General features: G+C 41.3%; 1 protein-coding gene across 2 annotated transcripts; it reads right to left on the bottom strand.

Moving 5' to 3' along the window:
• Positions 1 to 6,190: 6,190 nt before the first annotated feature.
• Positions 6,191 to 20,314, bottom strand: rb1cc1 (RB1-inducible coiled-coil 1). Of its 2 annotated transcripts, none has more exons than XM_008283031.1 (23): positions 19,959 to 20,314; positions 18,864 to 18,996; positions 18,644 to 18,770; positions 18,383 to 18,553; positions 18,024 to 18,226; positions 16,873 to 17,287; positions 16,597 to 16,767; positions 16,330 to 16,514; positions 16,026 to 16,212; positions 15,251 to 15,356; positions 15,090 to 15,154; positions 14,878 to 14,981; positions 14,466 to 14,592; positions 12,231 to 14,155; positions 11,781 to 11,967; positions 10,305 to 10,413; positions 9,534 to 9,825; positions 8,710 to 8,758; positions 8,564 to 8,611; positions 8,071 to 8,129; positions 7,732 to 7,859; positions 7,342 to 7,412; positions 6,191 to 7,096 (listed from the first exon to the last, which is right to left on the bottom strand). In XM_008283031.1, the coding sequence occupies exons 2-23, from the start codon at positions 18,932 to 18,934 to the stop codon at positions 7,019 to 7,021; spliced, it is 4,878 nt and encodes a 1,625-aa protein (XP_008281253.1). In that variant the 5' UTR covers positions 18,935 to 18,996; positions 19,959 to 20,314; the 3' UTR covers positions 6,191 to 7,018. The 2 variants fall into 2 exon arrangements, with proteins under 2 accessions (XP_008281253.1, XP_008281254.1); XM_008283032.1 differs by having other exon boundaries at positions 15,275 to 15,356.
• Positions 20,315 to 22,912: the final 2,598 nt, after the last annotated feature.

The following is a 22,912-nucleotide window of genomic DNA, read 5'->3' as shown; positions in this document are numbered from 1 at the left end:
CACAGAAACTACATATTAAACAGGATAATAGTTGTGCTAATATAGCTTATGTAATTTTAATACTGTGCTAGTCAGTTGGGGCTAGCTGCTAATTAGCTTACACTGTTTTGCTAACTAGCTAACACAGATAGTTTACTTAAACTTACCTTTGTCAACACAAGACTAGCTGTAACTAAACCATGCCAGATGGATAAAAAAAAACATGACAAAAAGGAACAAAAACAAACAAAATAAACTATTTTTTTGTATCATAGCTAACCAACAGCTAGGCCGCTAGCTCCGAGCTAAACTAGCTAACGTAGATAGTTTACTTAAACTTACCTTTGTCAACACAAGAATGGCTGTAACTAAACCATGCCAGATGGATAAAAGACATGACAAAAAGGAACAAGGCCAAAAACAAACAAAAAAAACAAACTTTTTTTGTATCATAGCTAAAACCAAACAGCTAGGCCGCTAGCTCCGAGCTAAACTAGCTAACGTAGCAGACGATGTTAGCAGACTGAGATGCTTCATTAACTCATGTATCGTCAAAAGTTGGTTAAAAAACGACTGATTTTCAAATTTGGCGGCTTACATGACAACATATTTACGCTTTGAACAAATATTATCTTTACTATTAAAAATACTTTAGTTTTTTTTGCTATGCCGCTGTGCTAACAGGCTACGCTAACCAACAACAAACATGGCTAACAACATGCTAACGTCCAGATCCTTGAACTATTTAGTAAAAGTTGATTTTTTTATAAAACCTTTTTTTTTTTCTTTTTAGAATATTCCTGTCAATTAAAAAAATAATAATGAAAAAATTAACTCCAGTAATGCAGCCTGCTGGTTTGTGGTCGCTCTGTGAAGCCTGGGAATTTGGCAAAACTGTGCTTTTGTAATAATTGGTTTGTAATAATTTACAAGATAAAGTTAATTTGGAAACACTAGCTCAAAATTATTATTTCTAAAATGCCACATTCGTAACATGTCATAATAAAATAATCAGGCTTTCTTTTTTTCTGTTTTGGTGTGTGACTATTGTAGGTTGATTGTGTGTTTCAGGTGCTGTGTGGGTCTGCGTTACCTGCTGCTGACGGCTACATGAAGCCACTATCAAGAATCACAGTGAGATAAATAAAAATTAGACAGGCATGAACCTTCAGGAAGCAAATATTGCATAATTGCATTACTACCAACTATTTTTACACCTGGGGAGAGTTTTAAATCCTCAACAACTCCTGTTAGGTGTTTAAAGGATATCATGGGAGCTTCATCGAGCTCCTCCAGAGTCCTGGAAAAGCAATTTTGAGAGAGAACAGAATGTACCATATTCTTGACCCGTCTGCCTCAGATGCTTGCTGTATATGGAACTGAATACTGGACGTGAATTGTATCATTCTCTGTGTCAACTTGTTAGATGGCAGTTGCTGTAGTGGAGTGGTGAGAGCGGCACATATGCATTATAGGAGAAAATTGTGAAATGACAGATTCCGGGTGTGATACTGAGGGAATGACTAACTAATAGGAGGGGTGCTCCAGGCTGTTAGCTTTGAAAAGCAGTTTGCACATTACTTTATCTTGTCAATCAGATTCCTGGAATGGAAGAGGTGACTGATAACTTGAATTAATTATTTTCTTATTGCATGCATGTGTTAATTCATGTTAATTTATGTCCCTTACAGGCCCAAGCCAGAATATCCAGAGTAAAGCGCCACCTCTGGCACCCAGATCACCACACCACTCTCTTTGCATATATTTATATCAAATGAAAGACTTTTTTTAATCCTGTTGGAACAAGGACTGACTGCCAAATTTGATTTTAAAATGTACTTTTAAGCTGTTCATGGTTTCCGTTCAACAACTGAACAACATGGAGCAGTATTTATGGCTGTGATGGGATTTGAAAGTTACAGATTATTTTTTATAAGCAAATCCCACTCCTTAAATCGCAGCCCTATCCTTAAAGAAGAGGTAAATAATGCAGCATAAGGTCAGCACTAAGAAGGCATACCTTCCGCATTCTCTATTTTTGTATGCGGTAAATTTAATTTATTTTAATGATGGAGTTCATTATACGGAGCCAGGTTTGCATTAATGACGATCGCTGTTCGACTGTGTTCGATCAAAAAAACGCCAGCAGCAGCAGCAGCAGCAGCAGCAGCAGCCATTGTGAGCAATGCACAGAGCACACTTTAAACAATTGCACTTCATTAAACATCTTTAAACATTCTGACAAATTTAACTTCCCCTGAACATAGAGGATAAGAGGAAAAACATTTCTCTGATGAGAACAGAAACAGCAAGAAGTTCTAACAAGGAAAAGCCTGCCAGGTGGCGAACTGGCTGCACCAACAGAACGCACAATCTGTCTGCTTCTCCTTCCAAACCATTGACAGCTGCCATCACCAGCCTTGCACACTCGCACTCAGTGGCTCCTCAGCTCCCTGCCCATCCCTCTTTAGTGTTTCCTGCTAACCTCAGAGACAGGGTCACCTGGCCCCCTAGTTGCCCGTCTGTGGGGCCCTGCTGGCCCCCTGGAGACCTGCCTGCATGGGGATGCATGGCTAACAGAGGTCTAGCAAATCCTCTTTAATATGCAAACCAAGGGGCTCTTCCTTTGACCTGAGACCATAGCTTTTCTAACAGTGAAATCCAAAAATATTCAAGTGATGTACAACGATGAGATTTGATGAACAGTTTTTGATCTGCTGCTTATTTGATATTGCGCATTATCACAGACAAACAGCACCATATTCAGGTTGTCTCCAGTCAGGGAGGACATTTCGGTTTAATCAAAGTCGTGCTGCAAGATGGAAGATTATGTTTCCTCCAGCATGTCTGGGAAAAAAAAAAAAAAAAGCAAATAATAACCCACAGTTTTGCCATTTTTTTGTTAAATTGGAACAGCATTTTTCCACTGGGTAAAACCTAAGCACACAGATGCACAGAGGCTAAAGTGAAGAGTGTTCCACAAAGCTAGCATTGCAACCGGGCTAAAAATAAAACCTGGCAAAGTTATTCTGATCCCTTATTGGTCCCATAGTTTGATTTCACATTTAGCATTTGCATTCCCCTCCGCATAAACATTTCATTCTTCCCCTCCTGCAGTACAATGAGACTTGAGTGACTTTGGCAGCAGATTTTGGATCGGTGCTCCTGAATCCACCAGTGTATGTTATCAGCAGGTAAACAAGCTTTCGAACAAAGCCATAATGGAACTGCAAGCGGCATAAAGAGGCTCATCTCAAAAGCTATACAGCCCATCAAAGCTGGTGTCATTTCCTCAACACTGCACTGCAGCTGGAAAATGCATGGCTGTTAGTTACAGTTTAAATCGCCTGTCTATTTTCAGACACTTCAGAACTATTTGTATTGATTATTTACTTGTCAGTTAAGCAGCCAGATTACCAAAATAAGACAACAGATTTTTAATGTTTACTGGATTCTTCTGCGTTTTGTTCTGTGGTGGGAAATCAAAAAACTGTGTCATGCACTAAATTAAGGGGATTTGCACTATAGGGTATTTGAATAATTATTTTTCCGACTGAAAACGAAATAGTTCTGTCTATATTTGGAAGGATTACCGATGGCATTGAACTTAATGTGAAAATAATTTGCCCTTTAAATACGTAGTTAAGCTATATCCTACACTTTTTTTTTTTTGCTCACCAGATGCAATCTTGTTAACCACACGCCTGGATGCTTGTCACCAAACTTTCCACACATTTGCCTTTTGGGTACAGCTCAGGCGCACAAGTAAACCTACGCACTCTCCTCCCAGTGAGTGGAGAAGCCTCAAAGCTTTCCTTTCATATGCTGCATTATCTCTATGGCGGTAATTATCCATAAAACTATGCCATCAGATGGTTATGATTTCCAATATGAACCCAATAAATGTGTTTAAATTTTGAATTATCATATTTATGTGGATATGTGTTACTAATAGTGATTATGTTTGTCATGTGGGTAGAAAATCAAGCGTCCTTATATTGCGCATTCTCACATATTTCTCAGACATTTCATCACACATTTAATCTGCCCCTGTCTAAGATTTCCTGCTGAACCTGTAGTCAAGGCAGAGAGGGGACAATACCGGATGAGATTATGAAGCATGTCTGTTAAAGCATGTCTGTTTGATCATCATTCTGTTTAGGTGAAGTTCTCCACTTGGTCTCTTCAGTCCCTGACAGCAGATATATAACCTAATCTCTTTCCCTAACCCTTTTCTTAGGAATGAATGGGGTGGAAATGTGATGGCATTAAGTCGATTTACTCCTTGGTTTGCAGTTTCAGCCTTAATGCCTCTTGGCTCTTCTTCAACACACTCGTTCCATTTAGATTTCAAAAATATAACTGTTATGTTAAGGCTTTCCTATTTATTTTTCATTTATCCATCATTTGAAGTTCATGCATATATTTGCTCTACAAATAATGCTTGTTTATTTGCGGCGCCATCTATCTGGAATAGTGTCGGAGATATTGGGGAGAATCAAATGCAACTTGTGCATTATCTTCAAATGGGGAATGTATCAGCGACAAAGGGCCAGATCTCAGACCGCACGCCGCTCTTTGTGACTCGTCGTTGACGTGGTTTTGATATTTCACATTTACTCGTCTAAACCTTAATTTAGTGCAGCCAGCATATGTTGACGTGCGAAGAAAAGCTATTATCGTGTGTCTTTGAATTGCGGCTGATGGCATTTGAAAGCTGCATTAACAGACCTGTCCTTGTGCAATTACTGGATCTCTGCTTCTGCGCATAAAAACTTCCTGTTAACTTTTTTTCTTTGTTGTTGTTGCATGATAGTAATAAAAGAGCATTAAAATATATATTGCTACTAGATCATTTTAATTCTATTGTGTGCAAGTGTTTTTAATTTCACTGTTAATTAAACATTTGCTCAGAGGAAACATGAGCTTTTTAAATGTCCTCATGAGTTGCAAAATGATTGTTTATTTTATATTTATAGTTTTATTATGGATTAAAACAGATTCTTACTGTAAACCATCAGAACACCTGATTTAATAAACGCCTAAATCACTTTTAAAATCAGTTTACTTCTAATAAAAATGCTTTTAAATAACTTTACTCAGCTGTACTCGTGTGTGTTCATACATGCACGCAGATATGTAAATAGGCGACACGTCACAAAACAAAAACAAAGATTCCTGCGACATCACAAGTTGCGACGCGCGCCGCTTAACAACAGCCAATTTCACGATTGGGAACCGAACACAAGTAGTCAAATATTGCAGAAAGAAGTCTGACAGCAAGTCAAAGGCGGTTTTAATGGTGGAACTAGCAAGAGACTACACATGGCAATGTTAAATCCCATTCAGCCTGATGAGAGTGACTCCCAGCAGCACTGAGCTCAGTGGGGGGTTGTAAACATTTACACTAAGAGCCTGTCCAGTGCACATGGTTGGTGCTTGCCAGCCACCTCGGTATCGAATGTTGTGTTGCATATTTTGTCATTCAGGCCTGTCCCGAAATTGTAGGAATCACACCATCAATTTATGAAGGAGCCATCCAAATGTGACAACAGGCTTATGCTAAATGGAGAAAATAGAGCTAAACATTGTTAAAACACCCCTAGACCCACATGGTAGAGAGTGCTCGGCGGAGAGCTGCTATGCTCCCCGCTGTGAACTGGGAAAGTGATGTTGGTGGGCTTCCTTCTCCATGAGGGCCGCATCGTTCTTGGGCCCCGATTTGAAGCCTTTTTGAAGTCTGTTTTCTGCAGCAGTGTGCCAACATTAATGTTTCCACAAAAGCAAAAATGCTAAATCAAATGAATACACTATACTGTGCTATTCCACGTTGACTCCTGAATCCCCTAGAAAATTATAAAAGCATCATTATGAAAGCTATTTACTCTATATGCCCTAAAAGCTTGTGTGTGTGTTTTTTTTTGTTTTTGTTCTCATACGAAATAGCCAGAATAATGTCTTTTTTTTTTTTTTTTTTTCATTAATACAGAAAATGTTGACAGGCAGCAGGTGAACAAGTCTTGGGGAAAATAAGCAATTCTGCTGCTGTAATAAACAAGTTTGTGTCCATGAAGCAGGAAACATGTAAAACCTGTTAATGAGCATTATAAGGCTGAGCCCAGGAACACTGCTTCCATTTCTTAGGATCGAACATCATTCCTAAATTTAAAAATAATAATAATAATACAATTGGTCATTAAAATCATGCGAATGCGTTTGAGATCAATCCTTTATTGTTTCAAAACTCTATCTTTTACAATACAGTCATTTATTGTTACATGTGATTCGATGGGTAATATACAATGTCGTCCGATAATGAAACACAGTCACAAAGAGTTCCTTTCTACATATCAATATTCTATGATAGTGAGAAGTTTGTGCTGATATATTTACTTAGTTCTGACAGCTCAATTAACTTCCCTTTTCAAATCAACAAAAGCATCGTTTTTGAAAGTGCATTTCAAGGATTGCAAAGACGACTGTTTCCGTCAGTCAGTCATAATGTACATTTTTCAGTATTGACGGAGGGCCATACTGCTCTGTGAGTAACAAACAGCATTAACTACGTTTCCAACTACAACATTTATCTGGATAAGTAAATCAAAGAAAACATATCAATATGCATGCCATGAACATTCCTCCATAAACATTTATAATAAATGTATATTTTTATTTAATTATGTTGATAATGACACAGTATTTTCCACAAAAGGACAAATGCTGATAATGAGAACTAATATTTAACATCCAAATTTTGTTCAATTTCACACACAGGTCAGATGGCGTAATGCCACAGTGTGGAGGGCGGCGCCCCACCAGGGTTAATAGCGTTTGGTCCACAATAACAAATCTGGGTTGAAAAGAAAACAAAAGTGTGATAGCAGGTGGGAGTTTGAACTGAAACATAAAATAGCATGATGATGATTTTAATTCTTTCCATTTTTAAGGTCTTTCGATTTTCAAGTTATGAATTATGATGTGAAGTTTCTGTTCAAAAATTAAACAATATAAATATACATTTTAGCTCATTACTTGGCTATTATACTTTTCTGTTCCACGGAACAGCTTTCACTCTGTAGAACTTGGTTCCTAAAGGAACCTTGAACCTGTTCTGGGCCTGGAAAAGAAAAAGGAGAAAACAAAGAGAGAGAAATAAGATTCAGACTGTTTGTATTATTACTCACATAACTAAAGCTGACTTGCTAGAATAAAATAAAAAAATCCTCACTCAGTATTATAGAAAAATCTAATTAAAACAAGACTTCCAGGCCAAACTGTGTGTACAGAACAAAATCACTTATTTACTTAAATATCTATATATCTGAATACATGAGATAAAAACAGTGTAGAACTTGGAGGTACCTTTTTTGCCTGACAGTATTCCTTCTCCATCACCTTTCCAAGTACCCACGGCCGTCTTGAGGTCCCTGATGCTAAACAACAAAACAAATCAGCTCGTTAGGCAGCGATCGCTCCGGAAACCGACACTAAATAATTGTGTGTGCAACATAAAGCTTATCAAGAAGCAGCAGCATTAAATAAAAGACAGATCAGACATTATTTAAGGACCCATGTACAGACTGTATTCTGTTATTTTATAAATCCATTCATAACATAAAATCTAACAGGTCACTGTCACTGATGCCTCTTTTTAAAATTTATTATTATTATTATGATGATATTAGTAAATGATAAAACAAAGCCCGACACTACAGTTCTCATCTTGATCTGTGGAGGCTCGGTGAGGCTGACCTGGTTTGAGGTCCAGTGCAGTGAGAGACTCTGAGTGGAGGAAGTAGAGGGTGGGACCGACTGTGAACAGCACGTAGTTGTCATGCCTTTCATCCAGGATGATTAGAACCAAATCGCCTACCTGGAAACTGAAACATCAAAAGACAGGCAGAGACAAAAGGCACGATGACACCGAGTTCTGCAAACTGATAACCAAAATGAAAACACATTAATGGTAATTATATAATAATGTGTATAATTATACCGAACCTAATGACGACTTTCAGCTGCTAATAAAAATGCTAGAAATCGCATCAGCAACAGCCCGTTAAGGCCCTGTGTAATTTTATATTCACTTACTCTCTGATGGCGATTTTGTCTGAATGCCGTGACGACACAGACGACATGCTCTGAGACATCTACAAAGAGAAGGATTAGGGCAATGTGACTCATGTTACACACAAGAGTTAACAGTATTGACGACAACTGACTTTCCATGGGACTTATTCTAACGTTTGTGTGACTGGGGATTTGTAAATTACAGGTTTGGTAATTAGTATAATTACCTTTACCCACTGACAGCGTTATATTAAAATCTAACCCAAGCTGCACCGCTCTCTGTGAATCGGGGTCGACTAAAAGAACTTTTCAATGCACAGCAGTAGATTGTTAACATTTATATTAATATATACGTTTATGCCTCGCTAACATTCATCACTTTGCACATTCTAATGACACTCTTGGTTAAAAAGCTCATGTCTTCTTTGGCCTCCTATGTCAGGATTTTACTCTTTGATGCTACTGCCACCTAGTGGAGCAGATGTTACATAGCCCAGAGTGATGATTAACTGACCAGTCTTTGACTGAGGCGCTTGTTTTCTTCTTCCTTCATGTGTAAAGTCTGAAACATATTAGATGGATTAAACAGATAGAGACACACAACAGCATACTTTTGTGTTCTGTTAAATTCAACCACATGGATGCAGTGCGTATATTTACCCGCTCGAGTAAGATTATCCGCTGTTTCTCCTCTGACATCAAATGATCACTACGACAACAAAACACACAAACTGTCAACTGTGTTCAGTGTACAAAAGGTAAAGCTCATTAAAATGTTAGGACAGCTGAAGGATTTGGTCTGAGGACAGGTTTTAATGGTAATAAAAGAAAACTTACACTGTCTGATCCTAGCCTGCCTCTCCTCCACTGTCAAATGTCCCTGTTGTCCATCCACAGTTTACACAATAGATTCCTTCTTCGATAGCGCAAAGGTCTGTTTCTGTGGCTGGCGATCGGTTACGTAAAATCCTAACAAACTCTACACTGTATATAAACGGAGCTTCTTTCAAAGCTGCTCAGCTACAGATGAGTTTCAGACCAACACGCTGAGAAAACAAAATCCAAGTGTGGCACAAAAATGAAAAGAAAGTGGAAAAGCATCTCAGATACTTGCCTGAAAATATTTAAACTGGGAAACTAAAACCCTAATAATTCAGATGACACAGTTTCACCTGTAAAATCCACATAAGTGAAGAAAGACTGTGTGCTTCAGTTGTCCTCTCTGTTTACTGTCAAAATGCTTTGACCTAGAACATCTCTTTTGGCTTTAAAAGCATGCACCGGCTCTGCTAAATAGGTTTCTTATATAACATTTACCACACTTATAACACAGGCCTCAGGCAGCTTGACACAATGCATGTAAATGTGCTGCTCCTCCCGGTGACTTGGTTGCGTGTGCATGTAAACACGGAACCGTAAATGACATAATGCCACATATCTCACACTGTAAACAACACGAGGTTTATTGTGGAGTAGACGCTTACTGGACTGTCACCATGCTGGCTTCCACTGCTGAATCAACATGTTCGTCGTCTCGAATGGCTGCCACGGAGGCCAGTCTGTCAGCGTCAGCCAGGGGCTCAGAAGAACAAGCCCCAGAAAGAGGCAGAGCTCTGGCTGTGGCTCCGGCCTCTGTGACCTCGTGAGCCGAGGGGTTTGTGGCGAAGAAGGCGGAGGAGACCAGCGCCGTGCTGCGCAGGCGGTTAAGTTCTTCTTCCAAGTGTTTCTTTTCCTGCATCACACTCGCCCGGTCCTCAGACAGCGTTTCTATCAGAGCTGCGATACATTAAGACAAATAAGAGACGCTGACAGACACAACATGGCCGTACACACACATCCTAAAAGCTTAGAGATGGAAGAACACAGCAGTCAGTGGTCAGGGACAGGATAACTGCTGAATGTCTGCTGCAATACTGAAATGTTTTTTCCACCTCCTCTATGAGTAACATGCTCTAAAATACAAGCTGCACCACTGGTTACTAGACATGTTTAAACGGACACCAAAAATAGATATTAGACATTTTTTTATTTTAGTTATTTTTTTGGCCTTTGTTGGTTTGTTTGGTCGTGTAGTGAGAGGGAGGTGGGGGAGTGGGGTGGGGGGATGGGGTGTGGGCATGTGTGATGGGGTGGTTTGGGGGTTTTGACCTCCTGATTTGGACTTTGGGCCTGTACATGGGACGCCAGCTCAACCATGTGAGCTATAGCAGTGCCCCAGATATTAGACATTTTTAAAAGAAAACACAAACCCTTACCTTTGTCTTTCTCTTGCTGCTGAGTAACTTTCCGCAACTTGTCCGTGAGCTCGTTGATGATCTGCTCCTTCTTCAGCTTTTCTCGGGTCAGAACAGTGTTGAAATTTGTCTGGACAAAGAATGATAGTTTTTTAAAATTTTAACAAGCTAAAGAGCCACTTTGATGACAACACAAGTGTTCTGTCAGAGCACAAACTGTTTCAGAGGCCTTTTGACTGCTAAGGATGTATTGTGTTAGTCTTTGTCTAATCGCTTCACTGACAATAAAAACACTAAAATCTCTTTTATTAATAACAGGTAGCTAAATTAGGCGTCTTTTGTGCAGAACACCAGTCTTACCAGATTAACCTGTGAAGGGGAAGCACCAGAGAAAAGTCTGATGCAGAGTGAACACTGTAAACACTAAGTGATGTCATATAAATCATACGGTAAAGAGGAAAAACCTTCCTGCTCTCCCTTTAGTGTAAACCAGGGGTCTCGAACTCCGGTCCTCGAGGGCCGCAATCCTGCAAGTTTTAGATGTTTCTCTCTTCCAACACACCTGATTCAAATGTTCAGCTCATCATCAAGCTCTGCAGAAGCCTGATAACGATCCTGATCATTTGAATCAGGTGTGTTGGAAGAGGGACACATCAAAAACTTGCAGGATTGCGGCCCTCGAGGACCGGAGTTCGAGACCCCTGGTGTAAACTGATCAGACAGACTAAGATTAAGGCCAGCACTGAAACAAAACATCTGCTGAACACCTGGATTAAAAGTCTGACCTGTAGAGATGCAAGACTTAAAATAAATGAAACTGTGCAGTAATCAATAAAAATTAAATGTCTGGCAGGCTGCTCACTTACTGAAGCTATGAAGGAGGTTTGCACCAGAGGAACGCACACAGATCTATGTAAACACTAAGTGGCCTCGTCTGAATCACAGTGAAGACTTTCTTTGGTGTAAAGAGATCAGACGGACCCAGATTAGGGTCGGCACTGAAAACACAGATTTGCTGGATAAATTAATTAAAAGATTGAATTTTAGAGGTGCAAGGCTCGACTTAAAATTAAATTAAACTGTCTGGGCAACTGTTAAAACTGTAATGTTTGGCTGAGTCAGTCCTCAGCGTTGAACCGCTTGGTTTAACGTTCACCACACGGCGCCTGAATGCAGCGAGAAAAGGCTTCACATCTCACTGCATACAGTCTGGTTGTTTGGCTAAAATAAAAGTCAACATGTGGCCTACTTATGAAGGTTAAAGAGGTGCTGGTTTAACTTTACAGGAGGCTGTTGTTGATGGAACTCCTGATAAGAGTGTGTGAACAAAGCAAACTGCTGTGTCTGATGTATGCTTAACTAATTAACTGCCATTATTAGGAACAATGATCTGTTGTAATTTGCACTGAAATTAAATAAAGGTTTAGCGAAAACGACACATCAACATCCCAAGCACGGCCGGCGCCTTGAAATCTCGCTCACAGCCCAAACACAAACCTGCTGTTCTGCGATTAGAGATGTCTTGAGGTTCTGTATCTCCTCGTCCTTCTTCTTCTCCAGGAGCTCCATCTGTGTCTGCAGGGAGGCCCTCTCCTGCTGCAGGCGCTCTTGTAGCGCCGAGTCCAGAGACAGAGGTGCTCCGGCATCTGCACGGCCCTCAGCGTGCAGCGACAGCCCTTCGTCACTGAAAGGCACACAGCAAGCGTTCATTCTGACAGAGGAATTATGTGATCACGCTGCGCAAACACAGGTAGCGACAAAAAATAGACAATAGATGATTCACATATCTAACCCTAGACTTTCCTACAGTATGCAGCTCTAAACGTAAGCCGATGAGGTCTGGGAAAACCGTCAACCACAGTCAGGCTTTGCAACGTGAACAAAAGATGGACCAAAGCTTGATTTGTATTTGTGATATTTTTGTCACCAAAGTAAAAAAAAAATCACCTTTTTGCAGATTGTCTCTCATGAAGCTCGTTCTCAAGTTGTCTAATTCTGTCTGAGAGTCTTTTCTCCATCTCCTCCTTCTGCTGCTCCAACTCTTTAAAGGCATCTGGTGTTCCAGCCTTAGCGGCCTCCTCTTTTTCAGCTGCATGTCTGTCCTGCTCCAGTTTTTTGGAGAGCAGGTCATTTTCTGCCTGCAAACTGCTGATAACAGTCCTCAGCTCCTGCTCCAGCTCTTGGAAACTCCTCAACTGTGTTTCTTTTTCTTCACTTAGTGCAGCCACTTTCTGATCTAATTCTTCGGTAACTTTCTGCTGCTGCTCGGCGTGGTTCTTCTCCGCTTCCTGGGCTTGCTGTTGCAGAGAGGAGAGCTTGTTGCGCAACAAAATGGTCTCCTCGTCGTGCCTGTCCACCAGCTCTGAAATGCAGTGGTCCTTCTCAATCCTCATGAGAGTCCTCAGCTCTGCCAGATCCACTTCATACTCCTCGTTTTTTGCATGAAGCGTTCTTTTGATGTCTGCGAGCTCTTCACTCAGAACTTTGGTCTCTGCCTCCACCTGGGACTTCACAGCCTCAGTCTGCTGCATCTTGGCTTCTTCCAGTAACAGCTTCACCTCTTCGGTCTCTGACTCTTTGAGGGCTAGCTCCACCTCTAGTTTGCATCGCAGTTCTGCAAGCTGAGTAATCCGAGCCTCCAGGTCCTTCACTTGGTCGTCCTTCTCTCTAATAGCAGTGGCATGGTGATCAGCTGCCTCGCTGATCTTTGCACTATTTTCAGCAGCAAGATGTTTCAGAGCTTCCTGGTTATCCTTGGTCAGGGACTCCAGCTCTGCCTTGTGTTCCTGCTTCAGTCTGTCCTCCAACTCCTTCAGATGGCTCTGTCCAACAGCTTCCAGCTCCTGACGGATCTTCTGCTGACTACGTTCAATCTCAAAGTGCAGATTCTCAAGCTGGCCGGTCAAAGAGTCCCTTGAAGCTGACAGCATCTTGATCTCTTCGGTTTGGTCGCTGATAATCTGCTCCAGGTTTTTGATCCTGTCAGTCTGATTACTCTCCACTTCAACCCATCGTTCCTTCTCACTTTCATACTGAGTGAGTTCCTTCTCTTTGCGCTCCATCAGCCCCTCCAGCTCCAACATTGCACGCTGAACATCTCTGACAATGTTCTGGTTTACTTGGTTTTCCTCTGTTAGTGTCTGAACCTGCTTCTCGAGCTCCTGCCGAAGGGTCAGAAGCTCACTTTGGTGCTGCTCCTTTAATTCCAGTTCATGGGTCTGGCAGATGCTGTCCACAACGTTGTGCACCTCTGTGCTCATACTCTGCAGAACAAAGCCAAAGTCGTGTTGTTCTTTTAATACTAGACCTCGTAAGTGACACAGGTCGTCTTTTACACTTCTTAAGTTGGAATGGGACTCCTCTGCAGCACATCGATACTTCTCAATGACTTGTTTGAGGACAGTGATCCTTGAGTTCTCCCTCTCGAGTATGGTGGTATCCTGCATTCGCTTGCTGTCAATGGCATTGATGACGGAGGAGTACAGTGACTCCACCATCATTTCAGGGCTTGTGGGGTCACTGATAAGGTTCGGAGAGGTCAAGTTCTCTTCAATCACAAACTCATTGACAGCAGACATGAAGTCAGACTCGGGGCTCTCTGCTAGAGAATCTAGATCAAGGGATCCTTGCTGCAGGACTGGATCCATATTCGGGTGGCCGATAGTTTCAAAGTCAAACGTTTGTGCATCAATACTGTCTGGGGATAAGTCCTCGAGAGGAGCAGGGACGGGAACATGTAGAGGCTGGCAGCTGGGTCCCTGAAGGCTAAGAGAGGGAGGCGTTTTGGAGGACGACGGCGTCGTGGTCCCAGGTATGCTGTCAGACGGCGGAGTAAACGCAGCTGATCTCTGGGCATACTGACTACAAGATGCCTAGAAAGACAGAGCAGAGCAACATGAGCGACCAAACAAATACATCATCCAGCCTGGAGTTTAATCTCAAAATAACTGAGGAAAAACTAAAATTACCCGACATATAATAACCACTCTGGGTTTGAGTTGAGCCCAAATGACGACTGCTTTGACAGTCAACAGAAACAAACCTGACAAAGGAAACCCTCAGCATAACTTCTGGTTCTATGAAAGCTGTCATTTGAGTTTTGTTTTTGTTTTCTGCCACAATTGCAAAGAATTGTGTTTGATATATATTTAAAAAAAGGGTAGTAAATGAGGATGTCCTTACCCTTTGTTCACTGAGCAGGTCAGTTATAGTTTGAGACATCTCGTCCACACTCTGCGCGGCTTGGACCAGCTGGTGAAGCGCCCCGACATGACGATTCAAGGGCTCAAAGTCACACATGGTGGGGACCCTGCAGAACATAAACACATTAGGAATACAAGAAAACAACAATAAAAAACCCTGTTGTGATGTTTTTTGTACAAGCCGGCTACAATTCAGGTTTTATTATTCTATTAGGAGACACTGGGTTGACTTCAGGCCAGTTTTTACACGACAAGATCAGATTCCTGCTGCACTCAGGCCTTTAATACTGAACTAATCAAATGCTTTCCAAATACATCTATTTAAATTGGGTTTATGTCACAGGCCAGTTTCTATGTAAAACCATGTAAATGATTTGAGGACGGTATCTTACATAAGGAAAGGCTGCACCTCGACAGGACAACAAGATTTCAAGTACTGGAGATCCTCGAGTGAAATGTCTGGGAGTTCATCGTCAAACCTTCTGGGCTTTCGTGTCTAAAGAATAAATAATAAAGAACAGAGAGAGAACAGACCGAATAAAACACTGTGAAAACACTGACAGATGTGATAACACAATCTTCCTCAAACAGTCACACAACTTACACAAAACGATGTTGGAGGCCACGAATCGAGTCCTCTGAACAACCGGTTTCGGAGGAAAGACTTTCCTGAAAAACAAAAAAAATAAATGGATCAAAACTCTGATCTAAAGAGTTATTTCAAACCCACATTTTGTTTTACTGCAATGCCTAAAATGTCATCACCTGGGTCTTTCGAAGAACACTTACTAAAGAGTTTCCCAAAGGATTCCCTTTTGAACTTCTCTGCCTCGTACAGCCGCTTCCCGTCCTTCACGAGTGCATAGGCCCACTGAAAGGAGGACCGAAATTAGTCAACTTAAAGTCACACAATAATCGTTGTTTCCCTCAAAATCTGCTGTCATGAGTTATTGACAGTCCTTAGCATGGTCTGTAATGTTATTTCAATTCCAAATAAAGAAATCTAGACTCAAGAGAACATTTTTAGAGACACTTTTGAAAAAAAATAGAAAGGGAACGCAAAGAAAAAACCCTCGAATCAGCTGACAGAGGACAAATACGAGCAAAACCAATTCAGTTATTAGCGTCCAACTTTTCCCACGCTTTGAGTGTATTCAGACACAGCAACACAAAAAAGAAAGACTGTAGGCTCTATCAGCTGGGGCTAATATGTACCCAGCTGCTGCCGGCAACAACTCAAAGCGCTGATAAAGTTTTCTGCACTGTGCTGCTGCAATGGGAGCAGCCACCAATTTCAAAACCAAACACTACACCTCTAGTCCTTCGTGTGGTTGTGTAGTACGATGTTCCCCCAAAACACAAATGGAAGACAAAGAAAAATGACCTTAAAATGAATTAAATCCACCTAATTAGAGCTGAATACGAGCTCTGTGCTGAACATGCCCTTAGGTTTCACATTAAGAGTCGTAGAAGAGCTTCTGCCTTTGTATCACTAATACTGAATGCATGGTTTGTGTCCAGTACAGCATTCAGCACTGACCTCTCTGTAGTGGCGCATGAACATTTTTCTTCTGACGACTTCCACGACTGCCAAGCAGTACATCTGGGGCACAGTGCTGAGGGCCTCCACCACCCTCACTCTCTCTATTAGCTCTGTCAGAAGTCTGAGCAGAGCCTGAAGCTTCTCCCCGTCCTGGTCTGCATGAAGCATCACGTAGCAGCACCATCTAAAATCACCAACACCATTAAAATTGCAAACATGACTTAACAACAGCAAGACTGCATTCAATAGAGGAAGCTACAATCAGGGTACGTATCAGAGAAGAAGTGGTTTTCAGCCGTACTTGAGTCTGACTTGAAGGTTGTTTGCAAGTTCTTGTTTGGCAGTGGTGCACTTCTTTTTAATGTCTAGCAGCTTCCTGTGGTTGTTCAGCATGATCATCAGCTGGTTGGTGTGACTCAGACACAAGTCAGGCAGAACAGACGTGTCCTTCAGGTTTTCAGCCCGCTTCTGATTAGCCAGAAATCCCTGCGAGCAATGACATGTCAACACGACGTGTAAAAAGATGGACAATGGAGGACATCGTTTAGGAGTATTTATCTTCACATACCTGAGCGAGTTCCTTCTGTTCGTTCACCAACTTCTTGCAGCTTGCAATCATTTGGTCAAGAGCATACAACCGGTCCTCGAGCCCTTTGATGGCTTTCATGTTTTGATTATCTAGCTTGGCAATTGTGTCGCGACAATCTGCCAGGAAGGGCTGAATGATCCGTGGGTCAAGCTGAAAGACACAAGATCTCAATGAAGCCACATATAGTCGCCATAATTTGTAGCGGCTCATTGAGAACATCACTCTGACGTGTCTATTCATACATCAGTGACTCACCCTATTGATGGAGTCAAAGCATTTCCTCACAACGGATTCCACATCATTGGGTCTGTCTTGTACGTTGATCCAGTCTAATAGTGTCACATTGAATGAAGACGGGTTGGTGAGCTCGGGAGTGTCATCGTCTAGTAGCGCCGCTCTCAGCCCACCGCTGTCAGTCATTTCATTCGTTTCCTGGTCTCCAGCTGGCTCACATGTGGCTGCGCCCGAAGCAGAGAAGGATGCTGATAACTTGGAGGCCATCTGTGCTTCACCAGTGCAGAGCACAGAGTCGGTGGATTTCTCTCCCTCTGTCCCGTCCGAGTCCTTTTCTGGGGTTGAACTGGACTTCTCCATGCTCTCTCTGTAGCTGTGTCGTGTCAAACATTCCAGCAGAGGTATCCTGGCCATGACAGAAACCGCTGTGCCCAACCTGCAATCATAACAGAACGCTAACTGTGACTTCAGTTTCAATGTTTTGGTTTTTTTTTGTAGAAAAATCTTACTTGCTTTCTTTACGAGTATTTTAGAGTGTGATGAAGAAAGTCAGTTTCCTTTATTTTGATGGTCACAGACCCCTGATTTCCTCCCCTGTTGCCATGTGTTTTCCCATCACCTTTTGTCATGTGTTTTCCCACCTCCTGTCACAGACACCCGATTCCACCCCCTGTTGTTCATTGTCCCCCCACCTCCTGCCATTTGATTAGCAACTGTATGCTATCAGAACCCCGACTCCACCACCCGTCTGGTCACCAGACTCCGATTTCATCACCTATGGTTCATTGCCCCCCTCCCCCTTACCTCTGGTCATTTGATGAGCAACTGTATGTTAATTTGCTTCTATTCACTTCTGTATTTACATACAGGCCCCCCTCTACCCTCTGACTTACCCTATAAATGTGTGACTCTGGAGATGTTCAGGGTCAGTCCACCTTCACAGACTCATGCTCTGTGTTGGTGAGCCCACCGTATACCGGAATACTAATAAACACCCACTACAGCAAACTTCACATGAGGACTATGAGTACAATTTCTTCAACATGTGTAAAAGACTAAAGACTACGACTAAATTGTTTGTTATGCTAAAGAAATACAGCAGTTTCACATTCACACCTACTGGACAGGACCAGAAAGGTGCCGAGTATCACATCCCCAGCAGCAACACTTACTTTGAAAGTTTAACTTTAATTTCCTCCAAATCGCGTTGATAATTCGTGTATGCGGTGTTGAATTTCATGAGCAACTTCTGATAAGACAGAGTGCAGTCGTCCAGATTCGCCATAATAGCAGCCCAGCCTTGGTGCTGAAGGTGTTCATCGTGAACCAAACGTTCACAGAAGGAGCAAAGTTTGTTGGCAACTTCAAACATTTCCTGGAGAGGTTAAAAAAAGAGATGTCAAAATGTCAAAGTCAGAGCAAGTTAATAGGAGTTAGATAATAATAGACTAGTTACAATGATTTCACATTGTACATGAGATATGTATCATTGAAATGGACTTTAGCAAAGGTCCCAGACCCCGATACTCACCAGAGCAAGTTGTGTTCGCGAGGCAACAGTGTGAAAGACGGCTGGCATCAGTAGAGACTCCTCCACCTTAACCTGAATCTCACTCTCAATCGAGAAGGTGGTTTTGGGGATCGTTGGATCCCGGTCACACAAGATCATCTCTTTGTTGAACAGGAATATCGGGTTGGTTTCCTAAAGATCAACAGCAAGACAACAGTAATCACAACCTTACAGATGCTTCAAAGAGAATAAGAAGCATGAGAACAGACTGTGTAAACTCACAGTGCCAGCACTGTAGCTGCAGACTCGTCTCTCTGCAGCCATACATTCCCCTCCATTGACAACAAGGACTTGATGTTGAATTGCAATCTTGTATTTGGCTTGGATGGCATGTTTGAGCTCCAGCACACTGACACAAAGGAAACATGTCTTTAAGTCACGATAAACAGCAATCCCTGAACCACCATTTGTAATTAACATGGGTAAAAGAGCATGTCCTTACGTTTGGACAGCAAGGTCGGTGTCAAATGTCAGCGTGCTGCCATTGTTGACCTGGAACACATACAACTTCATGTTGAATCTCCCAGAGTTCTTCGCACTTGCCGGTCTTGTTCATTTAGTCACTCGCCAACCCCCTGCCATGGGAAAGAACACACAGCAACATGAACACGATATCTGATGATTAAATCTTTCCTGTTGTCATTAAATAAGCTCTAGTAGGAGGTGATGCAGCCATTTACTTAAAGCACAAAGATATCAGATTACTGCTAATGTAAGGTTGTTAAACACAGGCTATAATTACGTGTAAAGGTGGTATTATCACAGTCTGCTTCTTGAGGTTTCTTTGAGATTTAGATTTATACCTTTGTAAATTCTTGTCTGTTGACTAATGAGCCAAGTAGCTGAGTCACCATGTGGTTGGGTTAGGACACTGTCAAGTAGTTGATAGTCAAGTATTCACCTAATATGTCTAATTCATGAAAAAAACACAACAATCGGTCTCCTGAAGCTGCCTCAAGGAGTAGATAGTTCACATTGGTTGACGTTTAACTGCACAACGGCAAGGCAGAAGGCTTTACTGAGGAAAAAGCCAAGTAAAAGATCTAACAAAAGCGCTAACTTACCACTACCTGTTAGCTGCCGTGCGCGTGACAATATAAAAAGGCTCACCTGCTAGGTCGGACTGGGAACGTTGGTTTGCTAATTGCCGTAAATAATGTTAGCTGTACGAACGTCTGCGGCTCTCTCAGCTCTCACGTTTAGCCCAGTACGGATGTTTGTAGTTTCTGTTTTTAGGACTGACCACACTCAGCCGTTTTTATTAACCTCGAGGCCCTCTATTTAGTCATGATTGTGGTGCCAAAGAAGTGGCCAACAGTAGCTGCTAGCAGGCTAGCTAGTCAATAATAACCCGCTAACTGGCTATTAGCTAAAACAGCTGTTCGGCTAGCGCAGGGTAGCATTTTCTAACGTCGATGGATTTGACAAATGTAATACCATTAGCTGCAATAGTCAGCGTCCCTTGTTTAAACGTGCATTAGCACAAGGATTGGATTTTTCACAGAATCAATAAAACTAACGATTTCCTTGGTCTTACCTCACTTTGCTCGCATCTCCCTGTTCTTGGTCTAGGTCCTCGCCTAGGCGACTTGGCTAGCTAACAAGCTAGCACCCAAGCTAGCTAGCTAACCTGTTTTAGCTTGGCATACATAGAGCTAGCTTAGCAAGCGCCTTAGCTAACGTTAGCCAGACGAGACTAGATTAGACAAGAATTACTGACAGTCATGATTAATTGCACAGAATACGCATACTCCAGTAAAGCAAACGTCCAATTTGGCAAACTCCAACCGCGATGGTGTAACACACGGACTGAACCACCAGTTGTTTATCTCAGGTAGCTAACTACGCTAGCAGCCTCTCAGTAGCTCTGGCTGTTTTGTTGTTGTCATCTGCTGATGTGCAGTCCGCGAACGATCGACTCAACAGACACCCAACGGACAGCCCAGCAGAGCTACTTGCAAACGAGGCTAACTCACCTCTTCAAGGTGTTTTTGACACTTTTATCAAACTTTTATGTCAAATTAACACCCGTATGCAGGATTAAAATGTTTGTTTATTTCAGCTGGCTATGTTGAAGTTAAAAAATATAGATATAAATTAAATTAAATGGGCTTTTGCTGCCACTACTTTGTTTTATTACTTGTGTAATTTTCCATTTGAATGTTATTGTCACAAACGAATTGTAATTTTTTTTGCTTTTCTGCTTCTTTCTTTGTCTTTATTAAGGCTTAATTAAAGCATGATCTGTTAAACTTTGTTTTAAAATGTTTGTTTTTACACTTTTCTTTTTCTTTATTTCTCTTCTTTTTTTTGCTTGCTTTTAGCACTAACATGACCAACAAAAATACTTTCAGAATAAAGCTGGTTTCCTAAAAAATAATCGGAGCTAGAAGCTGATAGGAGCATTTTTTCCCCCATGCTGGTTTTTTTGTAGCGTTTTTCTCTTTAATTGATCATTTTTCTGTTGCTAAGAAGACATCATGTAAGTGGAATCAATAATGTAAATAAATACATGAAAGATGTCAACAATGTGGTTCAAAAAATTACGCTCCTAGACCAGAGTTAAATTTCCCATCAGCGTTTGCGTTCGTCACTGTACTTTTCCAGGTGGATTCTGGGAAAATAACAGAAAAAAAACCGCTGTGGAGTGTTTTGCTGCAACATGAGAAGGGGTGTGGTTAATGTAAGGCTGCAGTGTGTGGATGATCCTATTTTGCTGCAGAGAGGAGGTAGTTTGGGGATTGTGTTCGCTCTGCTGGAAATGTATGAAAACTTTGTCTTAACCTTAAATAAACTTTATGTAGCAAATCCTAGAAATATTGTGTGTTCTTTATTGGGATCCATATTGGTGGGTGAAGACATAACAGCTGGAAAGGGAAACAATAAAGATGAATTTTAAAAAATTTAAATAGAAATAAATACTCACGTGCAAAGTTACAGCAGAAAATCCTTTTTTTTTTTTTTATTTTAAGTGAGTAATATTTTAAAAAGCACAAAAGAAAACACATTATCTGCTGCTCCTGAAGTCTTTGACATGCAGCCAAACACACAAAAAAGAAAAGATTAATGCTGTTTTATCATTTGATGGTTTATTTTTGCTGTTGTGATTGTTGCAGACTTCATTCAGTGGACATTGGCTGCTGTTATGGATCACATGTTTCCATCTGAATGCTTTAAAAAAGAAAAGTGACCAAATACCCATTGACCAGTATCTTAAAAAAAAAAAAAGAAAAGAAAAGAAAAGTGGTACAATAAACGATCACTATTACTCCACGTGTGAATTTTAACGTATGCTTGTGGGGCGAATGATGAGGTCAAAGCCTGAACTACAATAAAAAATATACCTACATCGTGCATTAAACAAGATATTCCAATGACTTAGCGTGCTTAAATCACTCCTATAGTTTCATCATAACTGTCAGTGATGTAAAAACATGACAAACCTTTAACTGCGAGTGTTCACAGTTTGTGTTTGTCACAATATAAAGCAATAGAACTGACACAGTCCTGCACCAATTCAACTGTACAATCATTTTTTATTCTCATATTTTAATTCTCATTGATGTGAACTGGCCCCTCAGTCTTTGAAATGTTTATAAACCAAACATCCTCTAGAGGTCACTGTATCTCCACATTATGTTGCACCCAAACACATCAGATGGAAACAATCACACACCATCTTTCTCCTGCTTCAGACAGAAGCTCTGGAACAGCAGCTCTTTCCACGCTGAGCACTTGTTCACCACCTAAAGACGTTTAAGAGACATTCATAGCTTCAGAAAATGTCCACACATCTGAAGCAGCCGTTCTCTAAGCAGTGAACTGAGGCTCAAATCCCAGCGGCTGAGAGAGAATGTCCACATGGGAATGATTTAACTCTCACAAGCTCAGTTTGCATATTTGATGAAGATGACAAATTACTTGAATGATCATATAAGGAATTACATAAAAGAGGGAAAGAGTTTGCATATTGCATGAGCGCTGTATGAATAAATGTATGTTTCCTTGGTTACCTCAAAGTAATCCCCTGACAAATAAACACACAGAGTGCCACTTTGAATAGTTACATGAACGCTGTTTGTTCTAAACATTGGTACAAATCTGCAATAAAGTGGATTCAAACCGGAACATTTAAAATCATTTGTTGTGAGCTCTTCACTTGTTAAAGGTAATAAAATCTTGTTCTGGATGGTTTCTGATCTGCTGTCGAGGGGCTTCATAGGAATAGGTCGTAATAATCATTCACACACGGTGTTGTTCAAACCAACGGGACTTTATTTTAATTCTGGTTGAGATTTTAAGATTTTGAGCTGCAGTTGGTAGCACTGTTGCCCCGCAGCAAGAAGGTCGCCGGTTCGCGTCCCGGTGAGGACACCCGGGATCTTCCTACGTGGAGTCTCCATGTTCTCCCCGTGCAGCGTGGGTTCTCTCCGGGTTCTCCGGCTTCCTCCCACAGTCCAGAAACATGCTGAGGTTAATTAACACCAAAGT

Source organism: Stegastes partitus, unplaced genomic scaffold (genome assembly GCF_000690725.1).
Source record: "Stegastes partitus isolate 25-593 unplaced genomic scaffold, Stegastes_partitus-1.0.2 Scaffold295, whole genome shotgun sequence".
Taxonomy (NCBI): Eukaryota; Metazoa; Chordata; class Actinopteri; family Pomacentridae; genus Stegastes; species Stegastes partitus.
This window is presented reverse-complemented; position numbering and strand designations above follow the sequence as displayed.

Excerpts from the sequence above, each read along its gene's own strand:
- rb1cc1 (XM_008283031.1), bottom strand. The coding sequence starts at position 18,934 with ATGAAGTTGTATGTGTTCCAGGTCAACAATGGCAGCACGCTGACATTT. Across the intron at positions 18,554-18,643 it reads GCAGCTACAGTGCTGGCACT|GAAACCAACCCGATATTCCT; the intron begins GTGAGTTTACAC and ends GTTGATCTTTAG. Across the intron at positions 16,768-16,872 it reads GCTTTGACTCCATCAATAGG|CTTGACCCACGGATCATTCA; the intron begins GTGAGTCACTGA and ends TGTGTCTTTCAG.